General features: G+C 45.6%; 1 protein-coding gene across 2 annotated transcripts; it reads left to right on the forward strand.

Moving 5' to 3' along the window:
- Window positions 1–7,934: 7,934 nt before the first annotated feature.
- CDCA7 (cell division cycle associated 7) lies at window positions 7,935–26,719 on the forward strand. 2 transcript variants are annotated; one of them, XM_073545911.1, is made up of 11 exons: window positions 8,403–8,444; window positions 8,476–8,539; window positions 13,689–13,811; window positions 14,247–14,345; window positions 21,957–22,226; window positions 22,865–22,939; window positions 23,066–23,260; window positions 23,588–23,728; window positions 25,318–25,467; window positions 25,566–25,702; window positions 25,795–26,719. In XM_073545911.1, exons 2-11 carry the CDS (start codon window positions 8,537–8,539, stop codon window positions 25,823–25,825), a joined length of 1,224 nt encoding a protein of 407 aa, XP_073402012.1. In that variant the 5' UTR covers window positions 8,403–8,444; window positions 8,476–8,536; the 3' UTR covers window positions 25,826–26,719. The 2 variants fall into 2 exon arrangements, with proteins under 2 accessions (XP_073402013.1, XP_073402012.1); XM_073545912.1 differs by lacking the exons at window positions 8,403–8,444; window positions 8,476–8,539 and adding an exon at window positions 7,935–8,086.
- Window positions 26,720–27,261: the final 542 nt, after the last annotated feature.

Consider the following 27,261-nt stretch of genomic DNA (forward strand, 5'->3'; position numbering starts at 1 on the left):
CTGGTGAAAGGTCATCTGCAGCTCTCCATACAAGAAATGTTTTCCTGTGTCAACCAGGGGGAATGATGGATTTTTAAATAGTGAATGAGGGGCTGTGTTGTCAAGACAAAATATTCTTCTGCGTAAACTTGCTCCAAGATGTCAAAGCATCCTAGATAAGGTAAGTATAAGGCTCATTCACATGTCCAATTTTTCTGTATGTGGAGAAATTACAAAAAATGTTTCTCAAGCTTCTCCTGACAATCCGTGAAAATTGGACAGCACTCGGATGTCATACGAGTGTGGTCCGATATTTTCACGGACTCATTGACTTCCATTGCCAATTTTGATCCGACCCTTGGATCAAAATCAGACATGTCTCCACAGTTTTCCTAGGAAAGCTCGTCCCTCGAAAATCACAGAACAGTGAATGGCCCCATAGACTATCACAGATACGAGTGCTATCCGTAAGAAAAAAAGATAGTGCTCGTAAGTGAACAATCAGACTTCTGAATGATCTCTAAGGGGTACTTCACACTAAGCGAGATCGCTAGCGAGATCGCTGAAGCGTCACCGATTTTGTGACGCAACAGCGACCTCGCCAGCGATCTCGTTACGTGCGACACTTAGCAGCGACCAGGCCACCGCTGCGATGTCGCTGATCATGCTCGAATGTCCTGGGCCATTTTTTGATTGCCGGTGTCCCGCTGGCCAGCATGCATCGCTGTGTTTGACACCGACGAGCGACCTCAGAAATCATGGACGCAGGCGGGAGTCGTCAGAATCGCTGCTGTGTGACAAGGTCCCTACTACCGCCGAGATCGTTGCTGCGCTGTTGAGTAGATCTGACTGTGACATCTTAGGCTGGTTTCTCATTGGCGTTTTTTTGCGCAGCGCATCATGCGCAATAGAAACGCATGCAAAAAACGCATCGTGTTTTTGCATGCATTTGCGTTTTTTCTGCGCATTCGTTCTCTAGGGGTTATAACCAGTGTCTACACATTTTTACTGCAAAAAAGCATGCTCACGAAAACGCAGACGAACGCATGTCCATGTGCATGCGTGCTTTCCCATAGACTGTAATGCGTTATTTTGTCGCATTCCGTGCGCATGCGTTTTTTTTTGGCGGACCCAGAAATGCAACAGGTTGCGTATGGAGCACAAAGGCGCAAATGACGAAAAAACGCATAAGCACAAAAACGCATACGAACGCGTGCAAACGCAAGACCATGCGCCCCCATGTTAAACATAGGTAAGCATGACGCATGGACGCGCACGATGCGCTGCGCAACAAAACGCCTATGTGAAACCGGCCTAACTAGCGATCATTTAGCGACGCACCAGTGATCCTTTCCAGGTCGTATCGTTGTCGGGATCGCTGGTGCGTCGCTTAGTGTAACGGTACCCTAAGAGTCAATGTGCCTATAAACTTTATCCAGATGAGATACCTTGGAGAAGACATTGAAACATTTTCCAATTCAAACATAACCAATTCTTTTACCTTGACATATTCATGTCAATCACACAGGCGTATGAGGATGGAAGCTCTGTGATATTAATGCAGGTATAGAAGGTCAGCTGCCCCCAAGCATCTTAGGATGCGAATACCAATTCTAAATTGTGCTCTACCCCATAGAAATAGAATAATGGCAGACCCCAGCCTGACAGATATCCTTTTCAGCCCTGCCAGACCAGGGGTTTATTAATAGGCTCCTAGCTGTTAAAGCACCTTTGATGCTGCAGTAATTTTTGACTAAAGGCCCCGTCTCACTAAGCAATCTCGGTAGCGAGATCGCTGCTGAGTCACAACTTTTGTGATTCTGGACCGTGAAGAAGGCGGGTTCTACCGCTGAAACGCGTAGTCCTATCTGCACGACTTTCCTGCGTTATTGCTGTTTTGAACTGCTTGGACCATTGCATTTTAATGGATTTATGAATAAAAAGAAAAAAATTTTTAACAGCATCCTGGATTGCTCACATTATTGCTGGACTTTGCTTTGTCGTTGTTCACATTTGTATGGATGGACTCCTACATCCAGATCCGGGCACAACGGAGTTAACCAGGTGAGCTGAGGTTCCAGGTGGTTCACAGGAGTGAGCTGGTCTACATTGTTGGATTTATATATATATATATATATATATATATATATATATATATATAGTGGGGAAAAAAAGTATTTAGTCAGTCAGCAATAGTGCAAGTTCCACCACTTAAAAAGATGAGAGGCGTCTGTAATTTACATCATAGGTAGACCTCAACTATGGGAGACAAACTGAGAAAAAAAAATCCAGAAAATCACATTGTCTGTTTTTTTTTCATTTTATTTGCATATTATGGTGGAAAATAAGTATTTGGTCAGAAACAAGCAATCAAGATTTCTGGCTCTCACAGACCTGTAACTTCTTCTTTAAGAGTCTCCTCTTTCCTCCACTCATTACCTGTAGTAATGGCACCTGTTTAAACTTGTTATCAGTATAAAAAGACACCTGTGCACACCCTCAAACAGTCTGACTCCAAACTCCACTATGGTGAAGACCAAAGAGCTGTCAAAGGACACCAGAAACAAAATTGTAGCCCTGCACCAGGCTGGGAAGACTGAATCTGCAATAGCCAACCAGCTTGGAGTGAAGAAATCAACTGTGGGAGCAATAATTAGAAAATGGAAGACATACAAGACCACTGATAATCTCCCTCGATCTGGTGCTCCACGCAAAATCCCACCCCGTGGGGTCAGAATGATCATAAGAACGGTGAGCAAAAATCCCAGAACCACGCGGGGGGATCTAGTGAATGAACTGCAGAGAGCTGGGACCAATGTAACAAGGCCTACCATAAGTAACACACTACGCCACCATGGACTCAGATCCTGCAGTGCCAGACGTGTCCCACTGCTTAAGCCTGTACATGTCCGGGCCCGTCTGAATTTTGCTAGAGAGCATTTGGATGATCCAGAGGAGTTTTGGGAGAATGTCCTATGGTCTGATGAAACCAAACTGGAACTGTTTGGTAGAAACACAACTTGTCGTGTTTGGAGGAAAAAGAATACTGAGTTGCATCCATCAAACACCATACCTACTGTAAAGCATGGTGGTGGAAACATCATGCTTTGGGGCTGTTTCTCTGCAAAGGGGCCAGGACGACTGATCCAGGTACATGAAAGAATGAATGGGGCCATGTATCGTGAGATTTTGAGTGCAAACCTCCTTCCATCAGCAAGGGCATTGAAGATGAAACGTGGCTGGGTCTTTCAACATGACAATGATCCAAAGCACACCGCCAGGGCAACGAAGGAGTGGCTTCGTAAGAAGCATTTCAAGGTCCTGGAGTGGCCTAGCCAGTCTCCAGATCTCAACCCTATAGAAAACCTTTGGAGGGAGTTGAAAGTCCGTGTGGCCAAGCGAAAAGCCAAAAACATCACTGCTCTAGAGGAGATCTGCATGGAGGAATGGGCCAACATACCAACAACAGTGTGTGGCAGCTTTGTGAAGACTTACAGAAAACGTTTGACCTCTGTCATTGCCAACAAAGGATATATCACAAAGTATTGAGATGAAATTTTGTTTCTGACCAAATACTTATTTTCCACCATAATATGCAAATAAAATGAAAAAAAAAACAGACAATGTGATTTTCTGGATTTTTTTTTCTCAGTTTGTCTCCCATAGTTGAGGTCTACCTATGATGTAAATTACAGACGCCTCTCATCTTTTTAAGTGGTGGAGCTTGCACTATTGCTGACTGACTAAATACTTTTTTTCCCCACTGTATACACACACACACGTCATTGAGACACACATATAAATATATATTTATATTTCACAGAGTTCTTCATAGCAGCCTCAGTGACGTCAGCGGGAGTCCCCGGCTGATCTGTGAATGAACAAATGACCGTGGGAAAAAAGTCAGAAACTTTCCCACGGTAATTAGATCATCTACAGGCAGCCACTGAGGCTGTGCAGAGCTGAATCAATTCATTTTGTAGTAGATTACAGTGAGGCTGGTCACATTAGCACCGGTCCTCATTGTAAACTATTCAACCCCTTCTGATGGATTGCAGCGTGGGACATGACAACGGCGGAGAGGTAAGGATATTGGTGATTTTTTATGTTAATTTTGTTTCAGGTCATGGTTTTATTTTGGATTACCAGACTAATAAAAATTTGTCAAAAACTTGGTGTATTTATTTCATTAAAAGACTTTTTAATTAATGTCTGTGTGTGGTTTTTAACCCTTTCTCAGTATAGGGTTAATAATGGATCGGTGTCTTATTGACACCTCTCCATTATTAAACGGCTTAATGTCACCTTACAATCGAATGGTGACATTAACCCTTTGTTATATTAACCCATTCGCCACCCCTACAGGGCAATGGGAATAGAGAGGATAAGTGCCAGAATTGGCACATCTTATAGATGCGCCACTTCTGGGGTGTCTGGGGGAAGATTTTTGTAGCCAGGGGGGCCAAAAACAATGGTCTCTCTCATGGCTATTAAAATCTGCCCTCACTCACCTGCTTTACCTCTCTGGTTGACAAATTACAGCGGGAGCCCACGCACTTTTTTACAACAAATTAACCCCTTAAATTAACACCTACACCTTGCAAATTTTGCACACAAACCCTCATCTAATTATTAGTCAGGGACATATAAAAAAACATGAAATGAAATGGTTTGCTGTATGTAAACCATGTGTCATTTCATGTCGGGTTGGGGAATGACTTGACAGAAGCCGGCAATTGAATTAGCGGCTATTCTGCTATGAAGAACTCTGTGAAATATAAATATATATATATGCATTCTATGTGTCTAGATCTATTCTTTAGTTTCTTTATTAAACCTGTCAGTGTGAGTTAACTGTATAGCGCACTGAATTGCCGGCTTTGCTAAAAGACACCGGGTGCGTATTTCTTGCAAGTCACATGTGTGGTCCGTGTGTAATGCGTATTTTTAGCGCACCCATAGACTTGCATTGGCGTACTACGGCCATGGTACGCTGACAATCGCAGCATGCTGCGATTGGCACGGACCGTAAAATACACGCCAAAAAAATACGGCTGATGGGAGCTGCCCCATAGAGAATCATTGGTCCGTGTGTAATGCGTTTATTTAAGGCCTCTCACTCGTCCGTATTCCTCTCTAGTGTGACGCCGGCCTTAGTCTGGGAGGCGGGTATTTTTTTTTTTTTTTTCAGAGAAAGCAAAAACAAAAAACACAAATATCCTAAAATAGAAAATTAAAAAATAAATTGCAAATAATGCATAAAGGTAATAATAACAGTATTTAGTAAACATAATTTTGATCAAAACAATGTACAAGCCATCCCGCCATGTCAAGGCAACCCTTGTGGGACAGTCCTACTCTAGGGTTGCCTTGACGTGGCGGGATGGCTTGTACATTGTTTTGATCAAAATTATGTTTACTAAATACCCTTATTATTATTACCTTTATGCATTATTTGCGGCCCCTTGCGCTGTCCGTGAGACGCGTCTCTCTGCTTCCTATATTTAACTGTATTCACGTCTTTCAGACACGAATACATTTGAACACTGTAGCGCCGGAAATGGAGCAGAGCAGTGCGCATCAGTCCCGGCGCCGACGTGCAGAAGCGTAAAGTAAATAGGTTAACATGCTGCTGATCATCACACTGCCGCCAGGGCCGCACGGGCTGGTAACCGCTCCATGGAGGGGCTGAAGAAATGTTCTTTTATTTTAGATGAGGGCTCCAGGGGGAGGGAACATAAAGCGGCAATGGAGGACATTATGGAGAAAATTGCCAGATTGTGAAATGGGTCATAGAATAGGGAGGGGCTTGACGATAATAAGGAGCGAAGCATTGTGGGGGAGATAGGGAAAGTTTGGGGTGATAATATGGAGCGGGGCATTGGGGGGGGTTATTATGCAGAGGGGCAGTGTGGGGTGTATTATGGAGAGGGGCAGTGTGGGGTGTATTATGGAGAGGGGCAGCGTGGTGGTATATTATGAAGAGGGGCAGTGTGGGGGTATATTATGAAGAGGGGCAGTGTGGGGGTATATTATGCAGAGGGGCAGTGTGGGGTGTATTATGGAGAGGGGCAGCGTGGTGGTATATTATGAAGAGGGGCAGTGTGGGGGTATATTATGAAGAGGGGCAGTGTGGGGGTATATTATGCAGAGGGGCAGTGTGGGGTGTATATTATGAAGAGGGGCAGTGTGGGGGTATATTATGAAGAGGGGCAGTGTGGGGGTATATTATGGAGAGGGGCAGCGTGGGGGTATATTATGGAGAGGGGTAGAGTGGGGGTATATTATGAAGAGGGGCAGCGTGGGGGTATATTATGAAGAGGGGCAGCGTGGGGGTATATTATGAAGAGGGGCAGTGTGGTGGTATATTATGAAGAGGGGCAGTGTGGGGGTATATTATGAAGAGGGGCAGTGTGGGGGTATATTATGAAGAGGGGCAGTGTGGGGGTATATTATGAAGAGGGGCAGTGTGGTGGTATATTATGAAGAGGGGCAGTGTGGGGGTATATTATGAAGAGGGGCAGTGTGGGGGTATATTATGAAGAGGGGCAGCGTGGGGGTATATTATGAGGAGGGGCAGTGTGGGGGTATATTATGAAGAGGGGCAGTGTGGGGGTATATTATGAAGAGGGGGTATGTTAACGTGTGTTCACACAGATTTTATTTAGCAGAAACTCTCAAAATCCTTTTCAAATACTCAAAAGTTGGTTCTGGGGATGTATTAATGTACTAACGGTTGTTCTGGTGATGTATTCAGGTAATTACCCCTTTATATTTTTTTGTAGACCCTTGGGATTGGTTCAGTATGGCAACGTGGCCAAAAAATGTTGTGCTCCCGTTAAAAGAGTGATCCAATTCTTTTGTATGAGAGAACCATAGCACAGGTGAGAAGCAGATGGAGAACAAAATTTCTCTGTTTTCTACATTGTGTGAGTCTGCGGAATTTGTACTGCACTCACATATCATCTGAATGCAGTCCAATGTATTCCACAGTCTTGAATGGCAGACTATTCTTCTGCTGCAGAGGTATGGAGAGTGCAGTGGAAAGTCTGAGCCTGGTCCAAACATATGAGGGAAAATTGTGGTGGTGCTGTACCAGTTTTCTAGCATCAAAGTTGCAAATTTTGGTGCATACAATGGTTGCAGTTTTAGGCTCTGTACACAGATGAAGGATTTGCAGCAAAATTTCTGCTGCAAATCCATGTGTTGGCAGGAAAAAAAAAAATTCAGAAAATATGCGTGTTTTCCCCTTCTCATTAGTATGGGTGAAATCTGCAAAGTAAAAATAACGCGCACAAGATTACAAGTGCCATTCGCTCTACTGGTTCTGTAGAATGCTGCATATTTTCTTCACCAAAAAAAAAAAAAGAGAAAACGCGACGTGTGCACATAGCCTAACACCGATACTGCCGCTTTTGAAAATTAACAAGACCTCTCACCCCCCTCCTGCACCGTGAGCGCTGCAGCCAATCATCTGCAGCTGATGGGCTCACGCTTCCCTCAGGTGAAACGACGATGTGCAAGGAAACGTGTCAATGCTGCAGCTAATCAGCAGCGACTGATTGTCTGCAGCGCTCACGTGGTATAGCAATGCTACAAGCACCACTGACAGGACGCTGGTAGACTGCAGCCTTCCGGATGCTGCAGATTTACTAAACCGCATGTAAAACTGATAAATGTGATAACCGCTCTTCACAAATGTTATTCTTTATGTCCATGAAAGTGTTTTGTCAGCTGCTTTATGACGTATAGGTCTCACCGTCTGTCAGGCAGCGTCGGGGGCTCAGAGCCGCCTGCAGTCAGTCACGGCGTCACCGCCTTCCTCTAGCCTACACTGTACTGTACATATTTGGCGCCAACACTGACTCCTCGGTGACCCTGCAGCGAAGGGCAGGGCGCCCCGTGCCACACGAGCGCACCAGCCACTCCCCTTCTCGCACGGTCTTGTTGTGATCCAAACCACGCCCACCTCTCTGACACGCCCCCTCACCCTAAACTTTTCCGCGGGGAAAATTTCGCGGGAAATCAGAGTACAGTGCGAGTCCCGGCAGCTGTGTGCGCATCGGCTCCGCTCATCATCGGCATCATGGATCCCTTTAAGCTACAAGTGAGTGATTCTAGTGTGTGCCGTCCAGCGCTGGAGCCGCACACGTGTGAATGGTGCTGCGGACCGCGTGTCCTCACTGCGGCTGTAGTTGTTTTTGCATTTATCTTTGTGAGTCTGCGTTAACGCTTCTGCCGCTAAGTTATTACTATCTAGCGAACGGAGTTCGGACGTGCAGGTTGGAGGTGACGGACTGTGAGTTGCTCAGAGCCGCACCGTGTGAGCGCGTTGCTGGTGCAGGGGGCACGTGCTGCGGCCGCCCGGCGGGGAAAGGGTGCGTCACGTGATGGCAGTGAAAGCGCGCGAAATCCGAGCGTTCCGCTCACCTGAGGGGGAGTCACGTGCTGTCCCCGGCTGTGGGGGAGACCCCCCCACTCCTACCATAATGATGTGGAGACCCCAAAAAATGTGCTATGGCCCTGTGCTATGACGCAAGGCTGATTTACATGAGTAATGGTATGTTCACATGTGGCGTTTTTATGCACGTTTCTGCTGTGTTTCACAGCACCAGCTAAGTATGAGATTTCATTTATTTTGTTTTTTTGTCAGTGTTTTGCGCCTTCACTTGTTTTTTGGCAAAATAGTGTTTTCTTCCTCTTCACATGCCTAGAGAGCAAGCTTTCCTGTAGAAGAAAAAACCCGCCACGTGTGTGAACATGGCCTAATAAAAATCATTATTGTCCGCCCTCCGCCTGCTGTATCCTGGGAAGTGCTGCTGATACTGTATATGGGGGCAGTCTGGGTGGACCGGCCAGCGCTCTTGGAAACCAGCGCTTGACTATTGGCTTTCGTTAATGGGCTCCGAAAAAAACCTGCAGATGTTCAAAAACATTGAAAAAGCGCTCAGGGAATGACCAAGAAAAAGGCAAAATTCCTGAAGAATCTTTTTTCTTGAAATATTGGTTTCTTGAGAGATGGTGTGTGCAGACCCTGAGGCCCTGTGCACACGTGCAGTTTTTTTTTTTTTCTTTTGCTCAGATTTGTCACAAAACCTGAGTGTTTACCGAGGCCAGCAAAGTGAGTGACAGTCCTGAAGTCTAGTGCACCTGGGGCTTTTTTTCCTTGCAGATTTATATCTGCAGCCTGTCACTACTTTCAGCATTTTTGTTGCAGATTTTACCCATAATGAGTGGGGAAAAAATCTGCAACAGAAAGGTGATGTTCACACATTGCGTTTTTGATGTGCCATTTTTAGCTGCGTTTTACAATACTAGTAAGGGTGTGTGCAGACGTTGCAGATTCTGCTGCGGATCCGCAGCAGTTTTTGCTGCGGTGTACAGTACCTTTATTTTCAATGGGAAAAAAAAAACTGCAGTGCACATGCTGCAGATTTTTCCCCGGTTTCAAATCCGCAGCATGTCACCTCTTTGTGCGGAATCCACAGCGGTTTCACACCTGCTCCATTGTCCAGGTGTCAAACCGCAGGCTAATCCGCAGGTCTTTTGGTCTGCGGATTTTGCAAATTCCGCAGCAGAATCCGCAACGTGTGCACACACCCTAAGACTTCAGAAATGTCACACACTGTTTGTTTTGGTTGCTTTTTCCTTGAGTAGTTTGTGCAGAATGCACCATGTCTCTTCTTCCAGCGTATTTCACCCATTGAATGCAATGGATGGTGAAAAAAAAAAATAAAGGAATCAGGTTTTGCTGTGTTTTGGTGCCAAAACCTGATGAAGTAAAATCATATACAATATTTTTTTTTTTTTTTTTGTTACAGAAGACAAATTTAGCATGACATAAACTCTGCAATAAAACACAACAAAAGCTAACCAAAACCTGCTTTTTTGCAGTGAGTGCCTTCCTTCCATGAGAGCAGGTTTTACCTGGGGGTAAAGAACACACCAAAAATGCAAGGTGTGAACATAGCCAAACACATGTAAAAACGTGCCTATTTTGCATAGCATTTCTCCCGCCACGAGATGCCAAAATTTCTACTGCAAGTAGGCACATGAGCTTTGGATGTGGATTTTTATTTTGTGACTTTCTTTCTTTGTAGACTTGGAAGTGTTACATATGGGGCGTTCAGGCCCAGAGTCATTAACTTTGGGCCCCCATTTTTTATTTTTTTTTTTTTTTCTTGAGACAAAATTCTTTATTCTAGACTTTTGTGCTTTTTTTTTTTTATTTTTCCCCTTACCCAGATATTTTAGCCTAACTCATTTATGACTTGTTGAAATGTCACACAAGTTTTTAGCTATCGTACCCCAGTTTGTTACAGGAGTACATTTTTTTTGCCTAGGTAGGTAAAGACTAGAGTTGAGCAAATTTGTTCGGGTCCCCGCTTATTTGGCAAGCTATAGCGCTTACCGAAAAAGCTGCAGAGGAAACCCGGATACATGGTTGGCGCCGCGGCTGCACGTGTCGCAGCTGTGTCACAGCACACATATGGAGAGCCTGTGTGTTGGGCTTTCCATGCATGTGTCGTGCCTGTCTCACATCCGCGACACATGCAGCTGTGGAGCCCGAACAGCTGATCTGCCGGCGTGCTTCAGGAAACCGGGCTCCCTCTGCAGTTTATTCGGTAAGCGCTATAGCTTGGCGAATAAGCAGCGACCCGAGAAAATTTGCTCAACTCTAGTGATAAAATAACTTGCATGCATCAGCAGCATTCCAAGCGCTATACTTGCCTTGCGCATGCACGCCGCTTCTTCACTGCATTGGCAGTGACTTGCACAGGTCCATGTTTCCAGACAAGGGAGTACATGCATCTCCACTGTCCCATGTTAGGCGAGCTTTACATATAAGTTGTCCTTATTAAGCCTCTTCTCGTTGTCATAACTTTCCTGATACTTTAATGTATACCGGCATCGCGCCAGCAAATCTCATGTGCTTGTGTGTTCATGCTCTCTAGAGCCCAGAGGCACACTTTTTATGACATGCGCTCCTCTTTATCTTTATACACATCACTTTTTTTTTTCCTAGGGAGGGAATAGTCGCCCTTCTCCATTATAAACTAACATCAATTTGAAGCATAAACTATATATCATGTTGGCACCTGATGTAAATTGCTGCTAAAAGTTTGTGCAGAAAACAGTATTTGCTTCCAAATATCTAGGCGGTTGCCGACAATGGGACTCAACTTGATTACAAAACGTAATAAGAATATCATAAATTGTGTTAGAGGGTTTGTATGAAAGGAAAGCTAGATTCTGGGAAGTGCAGCCGTGTGGGTATTCTGCCCCTGAATACTGTTATTGCAGCAGTAAGTTGTGTTAACACCTGCTTCCGGTATGTGAGATTACTGTTATCGAGAGGGCGCCAGCTACTGTACTTTCCCAGTATTATATTGGTGTTTATTTTAAGAATGTGAAGCTTTAAAAGGATGTTCCAAGTGTAAGAAAAAATCAAAATGCAACAGTGAATGTCAAAATAAAACCAAACCGTAAACTAAAAACCCAGTGTCCGTTTTTAATTCTGGGCAAAAAAAGTACCGTTAATCGGTTTCCTGGATCCAATTTTCATCCATTTTTGGTTAGTGTATCCTGTTTTTTTACATTCGGTGTGGCATCCGTTTTTCTTTTATGAAAAAAAAAAAGATAAAATCCAAGTGTCTCCCGCCACATAATGGGCAGCACTTGGATGACAGAGGACATCTTGAGTGCCTTCTAAATTTTGTTTTTACAGACTAGACTGCATAAATTGACACGTTTGATCCACAAATTGGATCAAAAAGGAGACTCTCCTTTTTTAAAAAAAAAAAAAAAAAACTTTTTGTACCCTATATTTCTGTGTGTAGAATAGGTCTGCAAAAGAGCAAAAAGGTTTACCCGTACAGGCCTCCAGACAAATGCACTATCAGGATGAAGTGGACCCATATAATTAAGATGGCAACACAGGTGCAAGAATACCGATGAAACAACCGCTCGCAGCCTACCAATACATGGAGGGGGCGGTTGCCTGGTATGTTAATGCACAATAAAACACTTGTATGCGGCGCTGTTCACACTATGGCCATGCACAGCATCCATGTCAGCCTAGTAGTGACACCCTTCTATTAGCTCAGGCGGGCTGGCCCAGCGCTATCAAAATGCATGCCATGTGAACAGACACTGCAGTTCATCGGTAGAATAGGTCTGCAAAAAAAAAAAAAAAACTTGGTCCAGCATGCCGAATGTTCGTTTCCCCTCAAAAATGTAGGCCTCCATACACGTTACACTGATGTAACCTCAATCCACTGATGGTCAGGGCGGATGTCTATTAGGCATGTCTGATTTCAGACTGCCAATTGCATTTTCTCCTTCGCCTCATTGGGGGACACAGATACTGAGGGGCTGTGTCCCCCAATGAACGTCTCGGAGAAAAGGATTTTACGGTGAAATATCACAAAAATCCCTATTTTCTCCCTGAGATAATCCACCTGCCGGCATATCAGTCAGCAGATTTTTCGAATGAGCACTCCTGTGTATGGGACAGTCTGCTGAGATGGGTTTTGGCCGAAGCATTGTTCAGCCACCAGACCTCTAAGGCTAGTTTCACACTAGCTTTAGCTGCAGGGCCGCCGCTAAGCTCCCTCGGCTGCGCCTCCTCTGGTCAGCTCCTATGGGTGCATGACTCTGCATGCGACCAGTGTGCCCTATATTTAGCGTTGGGTGCGCTGGTATGGTTTTGCCGGTGCATGAGCCCTTTATGCGCTGCGCCGAGCGCACAAAAATGCAGCATGGTGCATTTGGCGCACGTCGGCGCAGCGCAAAAAGGGTGCATGCGCCGGAAAAATCATACCAGCGCGCGGCCAGCGTACCCAATGCTAAATATAGAGTACGCTGGTCGCAATGCAGCGTCATGCGCCCATAGGAGGAACTGACCGAAGGAGGTGCAGCCGGTGGCGGAGCTTAGCGGCGGCCCTGCAGCGCGCCTCCTAACGCTAGTGTGAAACTAGCCTTATGGGTATGGCCACCCTAAGGGTTTGTTTAATCTTGTAGTGAGTCACAGGTTATGGTCACAGTGTTGTTGTTTTTTTTTTTTTTTTTAATCTTTTAGCGCTTTTACCTTGGAATATGACTACGGAAGACTTCCCATTGTCAAACGGCCTTGCCATATACATGCGGTTCTTGTTTCCTCCCCACCAACCCCAAAATTTGGGGTGCAAAAAGCCTGGAGGTTAGCAGAAAGCGTCACTGGATAGGATAAATCCTTCTGCAGACCTGTGTTCAATTTAATCTTCAAATTATGAGCTCAGAGATTGAGATTGTAGCTTAGATTTCTGCTACAGATTCCAGAGCAAATTTTTGAGCGAATAGGAGATAATCTGCAGTTCTCAGCTATGGCCGCTGCGCATACAGCCACTGCCAGAGCGACAAGCAGCTGATTTGTGGAAGTCCGACACCCGGAAATCCCGCCAACTTGATGATGATCTAATCAAAATGAGTTGCTTGGACTACCCCTTTAATCATATTACTAGGCTTGTACATTGCTGTAAATGATTGTGGCATCGGTGAGGTGGCTTTTATTTTTCTTGTGGAGGAGAGAAAACTTGCATTACAGATGGAGGCATACTGTACGAGTCTGGTTTGTGTTGACCATAGCATTGGACAGTCTTCACATTATTTTTTATTTGATTTTATAAACTGTGGTTTAAAGTATGTGTCCCTACTTTTTTCCTTTGCAGAAAACCGAACTTTCAAAATCGAAGAATTTCCACAAATTTCGTAATGTGAAATTAATTTCCATGGAAACCTCATCTTCCGATGACAGTTGTGACAGTTTTGGCTCCGATAATTTAGCAAACACAGTAAGTGTGGTAGAAGCTTGCACACGGGAACTGTGCTCTCCAGGCTGGAAATGCAAGTAATGTGTTGTGCTTGATTAGAACCTGCATGCTTCTGCTAACCTTTCTATAGAGCGCTTATGAATATACACCATCTCCTGTAATTTCATTTTACTTTTTGCTAGTGGGTCTAGGTAGTAATTGTTGGGAGTAGATTATCTACTTATTCTCCCCTTTGAAATGTCACCTGACCTAAGATGCTTGATGATTGCCATAACAGCTCTGAAATGGTTATTAAACCTCAGCCATTTTCTCCGTAACAAAGGCTATTCTTTCATAGTGCATTTGTAAATGTGTTTTTTCACTCTGAGCATTTTATGGAAAATTACTCAGCTTAAACTGTGTATATATACATTTTTTTTTTTTCATTTTTTTTTTTTTTTCCATTTACTCTGTCAGAAAAACATGTTTAGGAAAGGCACAAGCCATGAACTGGCAAAAATATTCTCTCGGGATTCGGATTCAGAATCGTTTTGTGGATTTACAGAAAGTGACATGGTGAGTAGTGTATTACAAAATAAAAAAAAAAGAGGACCCAAGTTGATATTACAGTACTGCAATGTTTTTCAGCTGTAGCTGAAATGCATTTGTATCATTTACAAAATTTTGTAGTGGAAATTATGATTAATTTGTCATCTGGGCTGTCCTTCACCCCCATCCTGCTAAGCTCCGTCCACTTAAAAAGTTTGGCTTAAGAGACACAAATTCTCAGTTGAAGACCTGTTTTTTGATAGATTGCCTCCTCTCCCTCTTCAACCCCCGGGCCATTTTCCATTTTTGCGTTTTCGTTTTTTGCTTCCCAGAGCTTTCTTTTTTTTTTTCTTTTTTTTTTTCTGTCAATATGGCCATGTGATGGCTTGATTTTTGCAGGACGAGTTGTACTTTCGAACGACACCATTGGTTTTAACATCATGTACTGGAAAATGGGGGAAAAAAATTCCAAGTGCGGTTCCACAGTTTACTTATTTATTTTTTTTTACCATGTTTATTAAACGCTAAACCTGACCTGCCATCAGGATTCTCCAGGACATTTACGAGTTCATACACCAAATATGTCTAGGTTCTTTTTTTATGTAAGTGGTGGAAAAAAAAAAAAACAAAAAAAAAAAAACAAATTTGATAAAGCGCCAGTTTCTGAGACCTGCAACTTCTCAATTTTTCGTGATCTGGGGCTGGTTGAGGGCTTATTTTTTGCTCTCCGAGCTGACGGTTTGATTGATACAATGTATTGATCGCCTTTTATTGCAATGTAGCGGCAACCAAAAAAAAATGTAATTCTGGCGTTCTTGAATTTTTTTTTTTTTTTTCTGGTTATGCCGTCTACTGATTGGGTTAATTATTTTTTTTTTTCTGTATATTGATCGAGCGGTTCTGAATGCGGCGATAACAAATGTGTATATTTGATTTTTCTCGTTCGCCTTATTGGGGGACAAAGAGACCTTGGGTGTATGCTGCTGCCACTAGGAGGCTGACACTATGCACAAAAAAAGATAGCTCCTCCTCCGCAGTGTACACCCCACCGACCGGCAGAGAATTCCTCAGTTTAGCTTAGTGTCAGTAGGAGGTGGACACGGGTCTTTTATTAGACCCATATCTACCTCGTCGTGCGTCATTCCTTTTCAGGTTCTACGGAGGGATACAGAGTGAAAAGTCACATCTGTACTCCCACATGGAGTCTGCAAGTACGGCGTGTACTGCCACCCCGTATCCTTGCAGTTCTCCGCGGCAGGACCAGCCAGACGGACGCCGACACCAAGACGTGCCAGCGACTCCAGGGGTCCTTGTCGCCAGTCTCCCTCCCACTCGCCTACCAGAGCCTGTCGGTTGGATGAGACGCAAGACTTCTTCAGACAGGTAACGGATCGTGGATGGGTGAGTATTAGGCCCCGGCTTCATATTTAGTTACCTGGCTGCCCATTCCCGACGGTCACCTCTTCAATGGTCACAGGGGTAGGCGCTGCGGTCGCTCGCAGTCGCCACAAGGCTATAGGCAGCTCAATGTTGCTGGGCATCCCCCCCCCCTTCCCTCCCCCCTTTCTGGGTACAGGGAGCACAGGGTTTTTTCCCATTGGGAGCGACTTGCGACTGCGGCGTCCCACTTTTTCGGACCTCCGCGCCGACCCCCTGCTGACAGGCGGCCGCCGCAACTAATTTAGGCCCCGGCTTCAGTTCGGGCCTACCGCTGCGTCACGGCCACGCCCCCCGCCCCTTTCTTCTAAGCGGGCTTCTCTCCCTCTCTTCCCAGGCCCTCCCACCGCCTGTCCTTCACCTGCCCAGCCTGTTATTGGCTAGAGGGCGGTGAATCGTTAACCCTGCGTGGTGCTCCGCCCTCCCTCCTCTCCTAAGGCGCGCTTTTTCTCAGGACGGCGCCATTTTCCCAGCCTGTTAGCCGGGCACCAGCTCCTCACTGGACAGCATCTTCTCCAGCTGGTTTTTTTCAGGAGGTCTGTCGGCCGGATTTCGCTCTGACCTGCATCCACTGACAGGTCGCAGAGCATCGCTTCTGGGGACACCGGACCGTGAGTAGCTCTGCACTGCAGACTGACCCTTCTCCGCCCTCTGTCCCCCAACCTTCCGGCATTACCTCAGCTTTTCACTATGTCTAAGTCTGATCGTACCCGCTCTACCGCCCCCCCCTGCACTTTAGTCAAGTACTTTGCATGTTCTTCGTGCAATCGCAAACTTCCCTCAGGCCAGTCCACTCCCCTCTGCCTGGATTGTAGCAATCCAATTCAGCCTGACGCCGTCCAGGAGCCATCTGCGGCCCCAGGTGAGAGTGGGCCTCCTCGCTATCTCAATCAGTGGCAGACCTCACCAGGGTGTCTCAGTCCCTGGTGGCCGTTCTTGATAAGTTGCCCCTGGACTCTTCAGCAGGGCCAAGCAGGTCCCAAATTGTTCCATCTGAATCAGCCAGCGGTAGTCGCAAAAGACCCAGGCAAGATTCCCAGCCGGAATCCTCTCCTAGTCCCATCTCACCGCATAGCCCTTCTCACCAGTCTCCCTCTCGGGCCTCCTCTCCCGAGTCAGGGGAAGCGCTTTCGGACAGGTCATCTGAGGGGATTTTAGAGCTGGATTCAGACCAGGATGCAAGCATGAAGGTCACAGTGCAGGACCTCATTGCTGCGATCCATCATACCTTCGATATTGCTGACTCCCCTGCGAAATCCTCAGATCAGGAGGTTTCGTTCAGACGGGCAGAAACTCCCTCCAGGGTTTTTCCTTTCCATTCCCAGTTTGGGAAAATTTTTACCAAGGAAAGAGAGGATCCGACCAGACGCTTTCAAAGAGGAAAACGTCTCGGCATACTCTACCCATTTGCTAAGGAGCTCACGGACAACTGGTCTGCCTCTCCCTCGGTCGATCCGCCCGTGTCCAGGCTATCCAATAACACGGTTCTCCCGCTTTCAGGCGTGGCGTCCCTAAAGGATTCTAATGACAGGATTATAGAATCCCTGGCGAAGTCTGCCTTTGAAGCGGCTTCAGCGGCGGTGTGTCCAATCTTTGCTTCATCCTGGACAGCAAAGACCATAGCCACGTGGGCAGACGACCTTCGGCAGGGCATCTTAGATAAGGCACAACCGGAGCATTTGGCCAATCTCGCCAATCAGATCTCCCATGCTGGGGACTATCTTCTCTCCGCTTCCTTGGATGCTGCATCCTGTGCAGTTCAGGCGTTAAGCAATGTTATTGCAATTCAACGTACACTTTGGCTAAAGGCATGGCAAGCGGACTTGTCTTCTAAAAAGTCCCTCACTAACCTGCCTTTTCAGGGGGTGCGCCTCTTTGGGTCCCAATTGGACCAGATTATTAAGGACGCCACCGGAGGCACGAGTTCACTCCTCCCTCAGTCCAAGCCTCGCAGACCCCCACTAAGGCGTCAGTTTCGACCCTTTCGGACTTTCCGCCATTTCAATACGGCGGACAACTCCTCCAGCCAACAGAGACCGCAGGCTCGCCAGGAGAGAAGGAAAGTTTCCTTCAGACCCACTCCTTCCTGGCGACCCCACTCCTCCCAGGGCAGACCGTCCAGATCTAGATCTGGACGGTCTACTTCAGCATGACTATCATCGTGCACGCGAAGGGCCTTTCCAATTGGGAGGTCGACTTCTTTCCTTCAGAGACGTTTGGCTGGCCGTCGTGGAGGACGCCTGGGTCAGGGAGGTCGTATCCTCAGGATACAAGATACAGTTCGTCTCTCTCCCACGGGATCGTTTCTTCGAATCCCGGCCTCCAAAGGATCCAGCCTTGATCCCGGGGTTCTCTACAGCTATCGCCGCTCTCCTCAGTTCCGGGGTGATTGTGCCCGTTCCCGAATCGGAGCGCTTCACAGGGTTCTACTCGAACCTGTTTGTAGTGCCGAAAAAAGACGGCGCAGTTCGACCCATCTTGGATCTCAAGCTGCTCAACAAGAGGGTCCGCCTTCGCCACTTCCGCATGGAGTCGCTTCGCTCGGTCATCGCCTCCATGGAGGAGCAGGAATTCATGTGCTCAATAGACATCCAAGATGCCTATTTACATGTTCCAATTTTCTCCGGACATCAGAAGTTCCTGCGCTTTGCGATTCGACAGCACCACTACCAGTTTGTCGCACTGCCCTTCGGTCTTGCCACCGCTCCCAGAGTCTTCACGAAGATCATGGCTGCGTTGATGGCTGCGTTGATGGCTTTGTTGAGAGTCAGAGGCCTCGTTCTTTTCCCGTACCTAGACGATATTCTGATCAAGGCTCCCTCATTCCATCAGGCTCACCAAAGTTTGTCAATCGTCCTGGACACTTTCCAATTTCGGGTGGATCGTCAACAGGAAAAAGTCCTGTCTGGTTCCTACCCAACGCCTGGTCTTTCTAGGTCTTCTGTTCGACACTCGTCGGTCAAGGGTCTTTCTTCCACAAGAAAAGATTCTCTCTCTGCAGCAGGAAGTACGATCGCTGCAGACCTCGCGATTCCCATCCCTCCGTACAGCCATGAGGGTCCTGGGGAAGATGGTCGCGGCGATAGAGGCAGTTCCCTTTGCCCAATTTCACGCCAGGCCTCTCCAGCAGGCCATTCTGTCGAAGTGGAACAGGTCGCCTCGGTCCCTGGATCGCCCTGTCCATCTTTCTTACCGGATCAAGCGGTCTCTCAACTGGTGGTTGTCGTCACCTCTCATTCTATCGGGTCGATCCTTCCTTCCCATTCACTGGCAGATAGTAACCACAGATGCCAGTCTCCTCGGTTGGGGTGCTGTGTTCCGCAACCACACTGTTCAGGGTCGATGGTCGGATCGGGAATCAGCGCTACCGATCAACGTTCTGGAGATTCGAGCGATCCATCTTGCTCTGGTCCACTGGGAAAGGCTCCTCAAGGGACTGCCGGTACGGATTCAGACAGACAACGCCACAGCGGTGGCATATGTCAACCGCCAAGGGGGAACACGGAGTGTTTCAGCCCTGGCGGAGGTGTCCAAGATTCTTCGTTGGGCGGAGATTTCCGTCCCGACAATTTCCGCGGTTCACATTCCCGGCGTAGACAACTGGGCCGCCGATTTTCTCAGCCGCGAGGGTCTCGCGGCGGGAGAATGGTCCCTACATCCGGAAGTGTTTCATCTGCTCTGCCTTCGGTGGGGAACCCCGGATGTAGACCTCATGGCGTCTCGCCTCAACAGGAAAGTCCCACAATTCGTGTCCAGGTCTCGGGACCCTCTGGCAGTGGGCGCCGACGCCCTGGCCGTTCCTTCGTCCCAGTTCGAACTTCCCTACCTGTTCCCTCCTCTGCTTCTTCTTCCCAAGCTGTTGAAGATCAAGGCAGAAGGACTTCCGGTCATTCTCATCGCCCCGAATTGGCCCAGAAGGTCTTGGTTCGCGGACATTGTCAACCTTCTCGCGGACGCCCCCTGGAAGCTTCCAGACAGAACAGATCTGCTGTCTCAGGGTCCGATTTGCCACCCCAATTCTCGGCCGCTCAATTTAACGGCGTGGCTGTTGAGACCGAGGTTCTGAAACGAGCAGGATTTTCCGACCACGTAATTCAGACCATGATCCGAGCCAGAAAGCCATCATCTTCCAAGATTTACTACCGTACTTGGAAGGCCTATTTTACTTGGTGTGAGACCAATGACGTCGCGCCCATGTCCTTTTCGCTCCCTTCAGTCCTAGCGTTTCTTCAGGCAGGATTGGATGCGGGGCTTGCCCTCAGTTCCTTGAAGGGTCAAGTTTCGGCGCTGTCCATTCTGTTTCAGAAAACGTAGGCTTCCCGTCCTCAGGTTAAGACCTTTCTTCAGGGCGTGGCTCACACGGTCCCGCCGTACCGGGCGCCCGTGGATCCATGGGATCTTAATCTGGTTCTTGAGGTTCTGCAAGGTCCGCCCTTTGAACCCCTCAGGGATATTTCCCTTTCTCTCCTTTCTTGGAAGGTAGCCTTTCTGGTGGCCATCACCTCCTTCCGGCGCGTGTCGGAATTGGCAGCTCTTTCGTGCCGCTCTCCCTTTCTGGTTCTCCACCAGGATAAGGTAGTTCTGCGGCCTCCGCCCTCGTTCCTTCGAAGGTGGTGTCCTCGTTTCACCTCAACGAGGATATCGTGCTCCCGTCCTTTTGTCCGAATCCAACTCATCCCCGAGAGCGGTCCTTGAACAAGCTGGACCTGGTTAGGGCGGTAAGAGTCTATCTGTCTAGGACGACTTCCTTGCGAAAGACAGAGTCTCTTTTCATTATCCCTGATGGAGCGCGGAAAGGTCACCCGGCGTCAAAAGCCACCATTGCTCGCTGGATCAGATCGGCTATCCTGGAAGCCTACCGTGTTAAGCGTCGCGGAGCCCCTCCGGGTATCAGGGCCCACTCTACTCGAGCAGTGGGTGCCTCCTGGGCGGTGCGCCACAGAGCTTCCGCACTGCAGCTTTGCAAAGCTGCAACATGGTCATCGGTTCACACGTTTGTGAAATTCTACAGAGTCCACACCTACGCTTCGGCGGACGCCAGCCTAGGTAGAAGGATTCTGCAGGCCGCGGTGGTGAGTCCGCTGGCCTGATGGAAGTTTGTTTCCCACCCCAGGGACTGCTTTGGGACGTCCCAAGGTCTCTGTGTCCCCCAATAAGGCGAACGAGAAAACAGGATTTTTGGGTTGCTTACCGTAAAATCTGTTTCTCGGAGCCTTCATTGGGGGACACGGCACCCTCCCATGTTTTACAGCTCCTGTTCTTACTTTGGTTGAATGGTTACAGTTGAGTTGTTTATGTTGTCAACCTATTCTGTTACTTCTCCTACTGCTTTCTCACTAACTGAGGAATTCTCTGCCGGTCGGTGGGGTGTACACTGCGGAGGAGGAGCTATCTTTTTTTGTGCATAGTGTCAGCCTCCTAGTGGCAGCAGCATACACCCAAGGTCTCTGTGTCCCCCAATGAAGGCTCCGAGAAACAGATTTTACGGTAAGCAACCCAAAAATCCTGTGTTTTTTTTTTGTTTTGTTTTTTTTTTTTTTTTTAAGATCGAAAGGGGGGGGGGTGATTTGAACGTTTATATTTTATTTTTTAAAACTTTTTTTTTTTTTTTTTTTTGCATGCTTCAATAGTCTCCATTGAAGACTAGAAGCTGCAGTACTTTGATCGCCTCTGCTACATACAAGCAATGATCAGATCGCCTGTGTGTGCCAGAAATGCTCACTTCCTATAAGCGCCGACCATGGAGCGGCGCTCATAGTAATCAGGCAATGACAACCACAGAGGCCTGCTGCAGACCACTTTGTCATGCTGACCCATCGTTGACTCGCAGTCGTCACGGGGTCAACGATGGGCAGAGCCAGTGACACGCGGCCTGTAAGCGCGAGTTAAATTCCGCTATCAAAGATTGACAGCGGCATTTAACTAGTTAACGGCCGCGGGTGGATTGCGATTCCACCCACGGCTGTTGCGGGCACATGTCAGCTGTATAGCTCACAGGCTACCCCGGAGCACGAGCATATCATTAACTGAAAATTGAAAATAAAGATTAAACAACAGCCACAAGACGGATTTCATCAACCATGGTACCATTGTAATATACGGTGCCGACCTGACACTGTAGGTTACAGAGCACAATCCTGCTGTCAGGTTCACTTTTAAGTGTTTTTTTTATTTTATGTTTTTGTTTTTTTTTTCATAAAGAAAATAGAATCTGATTCTGAAGAGAAGCCTCAAATGCTTAGAAGGTCCACAAGAGGTCAAGCCAAAAAGAACATACAAGCCAAAAAGAATTTACCCCTGAAAGTAGCTCTGAAGTTTCCACCAAAGAGGAGTCCAAGAATAAGTCCACCAAAGAAAGAACAGGCAGAAGCGAAGAAAAAACAAAAGGAGGAGTCCGATGAGTCTGATAATGAGGGAGGCGCTGATTTTTTAAAGAAACGTGCCATGAACATCAAACAAAACAAAGAAATGGTATGTGAAGTGTTTGGATATTCTTCCATGTATGATAAATAACCTTCTGTCCTGACCTGCAGTTTCATCTGGATGGATATGTTGGCACTGCAATAGGTCTGTCAAAGGTCAGATAATTGGTCCCAATTATATGGTGGTGTCCTCTTCTTTTTTTTTTTTTTTTTTTTTTTCTTGTTAGGTCTGCCAAAGGTCTCCACTTTTGAGGTTTGTGAAGACCTTCTGCAATTCTATATATCTGCCTTTTTATGTCCATGTCATTATGGAGGCAGAAGTACACACTACCACTGAAAAATAGCCGAACACCCACTTGGACTTTAGTTAACAACTGCTTATATCTACAATGCAGAGGCGAAGTAAAAAAACACAAACTTTATATTCCACTCTTCAATTACTATTACATGGTGTGCCCAGTTCAATATGAAAAATGTGGTGATTGGTCCTCTTTTAAGTGTATGTCTACCTGTAATTGTAATAGAGTTAAATCTGTCTAACTCCTAGATCTGATCTTAATTCCTGTGAATGTGAATTACATGGTCTGTCTAGTTCACTGCAGTTTTGAATTTTTTGTTTATTTGGCTGCACCATATAAATCAATATATTGTATTTTTTTTTCAAAACAATTACATAATATTTTTCAGCTTGCAAAGTTGATGGCAGAACTTAAAAGCATGCCTGATTTCCTGTCAAGCCCGTGTCCATTCTCTCCCTCCTTGGTAAGTGGTAAATAGATTTATTTTTATTCTTTCTCATTTCTTAAAACCATAATATGTATTACAAGCAATGTGTTGAGTATAAAATAGACTTTATGGTTGAAGTTCACGCAATATGTTTTACTTCAGAAAATAAAACGTACTCCTAGAACACCGCGCACTCCTGTACAGATGAGAAGGAATCCAGAAAGAAGCTCTCGGCCTCATACCAGATCCAGATCTCTTGTTGACGGTCCTCCCAGCCCCTCCCCAGATGATGACGACGAGGAGGAGGATGACCGCTACTATTTGATTAGAAAAAGAAAGATGTATGAGGAGTCTGATGTAAGGTCACCCATCTCTTCCTCATTAAGTTTGTTGATGACAAATGCTTTTGGCACTATAAAATGCAGTTGTATTATAACTATCTACTTTTGTAATGGTACGATCATATGTCCCTTTTTTAATTTATCATGCAAGTCTATTATGTTGGCAACAGCTGCTTCTTGTCCAGCTTTCATCTCCCTTTCAGCTGCTGATTTTGCCATTTTCATTTCTAAACTTACTGAATTGTAACCCTCACCTATTGCAAAATATTTTTTTTCTTTGGTCCAGAAACCGCATTATGCTTGTCTTTTGATAATGATCCATCTTTGTTAAATTCTTTCACAGGAAGACAGTTATGGTTCCAGAATCCGTCGGCAGAGTTCCTTGTCCATTCCCCATGTAGTCCGACCAGTTGAAGACATAACACAAGAGGAATTGGATTGCATCTGTGTCAATGGACGAGAAAAAGTCTACAACAGGGTTACAGTGAGTATCATTTACAAAGGTGATTGTTTTATGATTACATAAGTTGGGCATGGAAGCCAACTCTTCTATCTTACTGAACTTATGATTTATTTTCTTTTTGTTTTGTACTTGCCAGTTTTATGAAAATGTACTATTAAATATATATCCATGTTTATGGAGAAGCCCAAAAACACAAAATCTAAGTCATAATGATTACTTGCATAGTTGGTATTTTACACTAATGTATCATTTTTTCTTTTTTTTTCTTTAAAAGACAATTTTACTCATCCTCGTTCATGCAATTTATTATGAGATGTCCTATTAGTATAATTACTTAAAGGGGTATTTTCAATTCCTTAAATTTCTTTAGTTAGACAGCATGAAAGTAAGCAAGTTTGCAGTTGACTTGCTTTTTCTATCTGCTGTCATTCTCCTGCAACTTCAACTTATATTTTACATAATGTACAGCTGTTTTCCATGGAGCTCCGTCACCAGTTTCTGCCCAGATCCTGGCATAGTGTGTAGCTACATTCCAACATAAGGGGTTAACTCTTCATACTCCACTAAGCTCTCTCCAATCTGATTATTTTTTTTAAACATCAGTTAGCTTCTCACCTTCATCCCAGCTCCTGACAAGCTGTAGTTATAAATCTTACAAAATCACCAGCCAACAGTAATGACTTCTCCCAGAGTGGGTCTACTAATCTTGGCTCAGGCCCCGTCACACTAAGCGACTTACCAGTGATCCCGACACCGATATCAAGGTGTCAGGATCGCTAGTAAGTCGCTATGTGATCGCTGGTGAGCTGTCACACAGACAGCTTCACCAGCGATCAGCACAGCGATGCCGAGCGTGCGGCATCGCTGGCCATCGCTGTAAAAAATAATTAAAAAAAATAAAAAATATAGTTATTCTCACCTTCCGACGTGTCCTGTTCAGCCATCCGGCCTCTCTCCACGCTCCGGTCCCAGTGATCCTTTGCATGAATGACCGCGAGACTTTGTTATCCCTCGAGACCGTGACATCTCGCGGTCATTCATGCAAAGGATCACTGGGGCCGAAGCGTGGAGAGAGGCAGGATGGCTGAACAGGACGTCGGAAGGTGAGAATAACTATATTTTTTATTTTTATTATCTTTTACACCTGATCGCTGGTCTCCCGCCTGTCACACTTAGCGATGCGTGCTGGCCAGCGGGAGACCAGCGACCAAAGAAATGTCCAGAGGTTTCTTTCAGCGATACCGGCAGGGGGGCCGCTCGCTGATCGCTGTCACACACAGCGATCTCGCTGGTGAGATCGATGTTACGTCACAAAAGTTGTGACTCAGCAGCGATCTCGCTACCGAGATCGCTTAGTGAGACGGGGCCTTTAATGTCCGAGTCTGTGCTTGTTCAAATTCTTTATCACTGTATTTACATATAGAGATAAGTGTAGACTCAGAACAAACTACTGATCGCTTAATGTGTTACAGCAGAACTTGTGCTGAGCTTTATAGTTATACCAATACAAGGAGGAGAGTCTGGGAAGTGAGGTGCATAGATCTGAGCTGCTCAAGAGTAAACTTGAGATTATCCCTTTTTAATTTTGCATCTAACTTGTTTTTACTTAGGGCTCAACCTGTCATCAATGTCGTCAGAAGACAATAGACACAAAAACCAACTGCAGAAATCCAGATTGTATGGGTGTGAGAGGCCAGTTCTGTGGCCCTTGCCTAAAGAATCGTTATGGGGAGGAAGTGAAGACTGCACTATTAGATCCAGTAAGTCAGCTTTTTTTTTTTTTTTTTCGTTTCACATACTTTTTTTTTTGTGTGTTTGTGAATTTACTTTAACTTTTTTTTTTATACTTTCTTTTCAGGAATGGAGATGCCCACCATGCAGAGGGATCTGTAACTGCAGTTTCTGTAGACAGCGTAAAGGCCGGTGTGCCACGGGTGTTTTGGTTTACCTGGCCAAGTACCATGGATATGATAATGTACATGCCTATCTGACCAGGTACTGTTTATTTCTAGAATTATAATTTTCCCAATAGTTGTGCCAGTGCTGGTTTTAGACACAAATTTTTAACAAATATATTCTTTTTGCAGCTTGAAGCGTGAATTGGATATGGAAGACTGAGAGTATCTTATAATGGCTCACTGCTGAAGACAACAAGAAGACTAAAAAAAAAAGCTGATTGTTAGCCTGAAAGAAATACTGCATTTTGATTACTTTCTGCTTGCAAGAAAACTGTTTTATAATAGTTAAGGTGTAAATCTGAATGTGAATACTATTAGTAGGGCTGTGCAAACAACATTCCCTTTTTTTTTTTTTTTAAGAGGCTGAAAAGTTAGATGGTCATGTAGCACAAAAGTGTTAAGTTGTTGTTGTTGTGTTTTTTTTTTTTTTTTTTTTTTTTGTTTTGTTTTTTTTTTTTTGTGTGTGAAAAAAGAAAATCCACTACCCAAACAGTAGAACAAAAACTGGTCTTTCGACCGATTAATCTACCCAACCACAACTTATATTTTTGATTAATTGGTCAGTTTCTCTGCTCATAACTAAGGCCCATTATGTGTTGTAAAAAGTTTTATAACTGTACATAGACTAAATGAAGGTTTGCTTTCATACCTAAGCAACCAATATATATTTTTATTTCCCTACAAAAATGCTCCTACGTTAGATGAGAAGTCACTGTATTTTACTATTTCATATATGTGAGTTTTACATTCCCTGTAAACGGAGACCTAGAATAAGCTGTATCTCCAATGGGTCACCTGGTGGATAACGGGTTAAAGGAATTAAAGCGCAAACTAATGAAACACTTGTGTTGTAGTAACAAACTGCTATGTTCTGGTGCAAGAAATCTAAAACGTGTCCTGTTAGGGAATTTGCACACGTTGCGGATTCTGCTGCGGATCCGCAGCGATTTTGGTCCTGTGGATCCGCAGCAGTTTCTGCTGCGTTGTACAGTACCTTTTTATAGTCTATGGAAAATAAAAAAAACGCTGTGCACATGCTGCGGATTTTTCTGCGGTTTTAAATCCGCAGCATGTCAATTCTTTGTGCGGAATCCGCAGCGGTTTTACACCTACTCCATTGTCCAGGTGTCAAACCGCAGGTAAACTGCAGGTCTTTTTACCTGCAGATTTTTCCAAATCCGCGTGGAAAAATCTGCACAATCCGCAACGTGTGCACTTACCCTTAGAATTAAAGGGTTTGTCCAGGCTTGTGAATCTTTTGGGTGAGTGCACACATTGTGGATTCACCTGCAGATTTTTCCGTGCAGATTTGCAGGTAAAATCGCAGGTAAAGTGACCTGTGGATTTACCAGCGGTTTTCCCCTGCAGTTTGACACCTGGACAATGGAACAGGTTACAAACTGCTGAGGAATCTGCAGTAAGAATTAACATGCTGTGGATTTAAAACCGCAGCAAATCCGCGCGGAAAAATCCGCAGCATGTGCACTGCAGTTTCTAAAACCCATTGAATAACATTCTACATTGCTTGCGGATCCGCAGCGTGTGCACATAGCCTTACACTGCACGCTGTCAGGATTCTCTGGTATTCCTGCCAAG

Source organism: Dendrobates tinctorius, unplaced genomic scaffold, assembly GCF_039654945.1.
Source record: "Dendrobates tinctorius isolate UK_male_01 unplaced genomic scaffold, ASM3965494v1 ptg000143l, whole genome shotgun sequence".
NCBI classification, from domain to species: Eukaryota; Metazoa; Chordata; class Amphibia; order Anura; family Dendrobatidae; genus Dendrobates; species Dendrobates tinctorius.

Bases quoted from the DNA above. Each gene is read 5' to 3' on its own strand.
- CDCA7 (XM_073545912.1), top strand. From the start codon at position 8,066: ATGGATCCCTTTAAGCTACAA. The intron at 14,346-21,956 runs GTGAGTAGTGTA...TTTTTCATAAAG, and splicing joins GATTTACAGAAAGTGACATG to AAAATAGAATCTGATTCTGA. The intron at 25,703-25,794 runs GTACTGTTTATT...TTCTTTTTGCAG, and splicing joins GTACATGCCTATCTGACCAG to CTTGAAGCGTGAATTGGATA.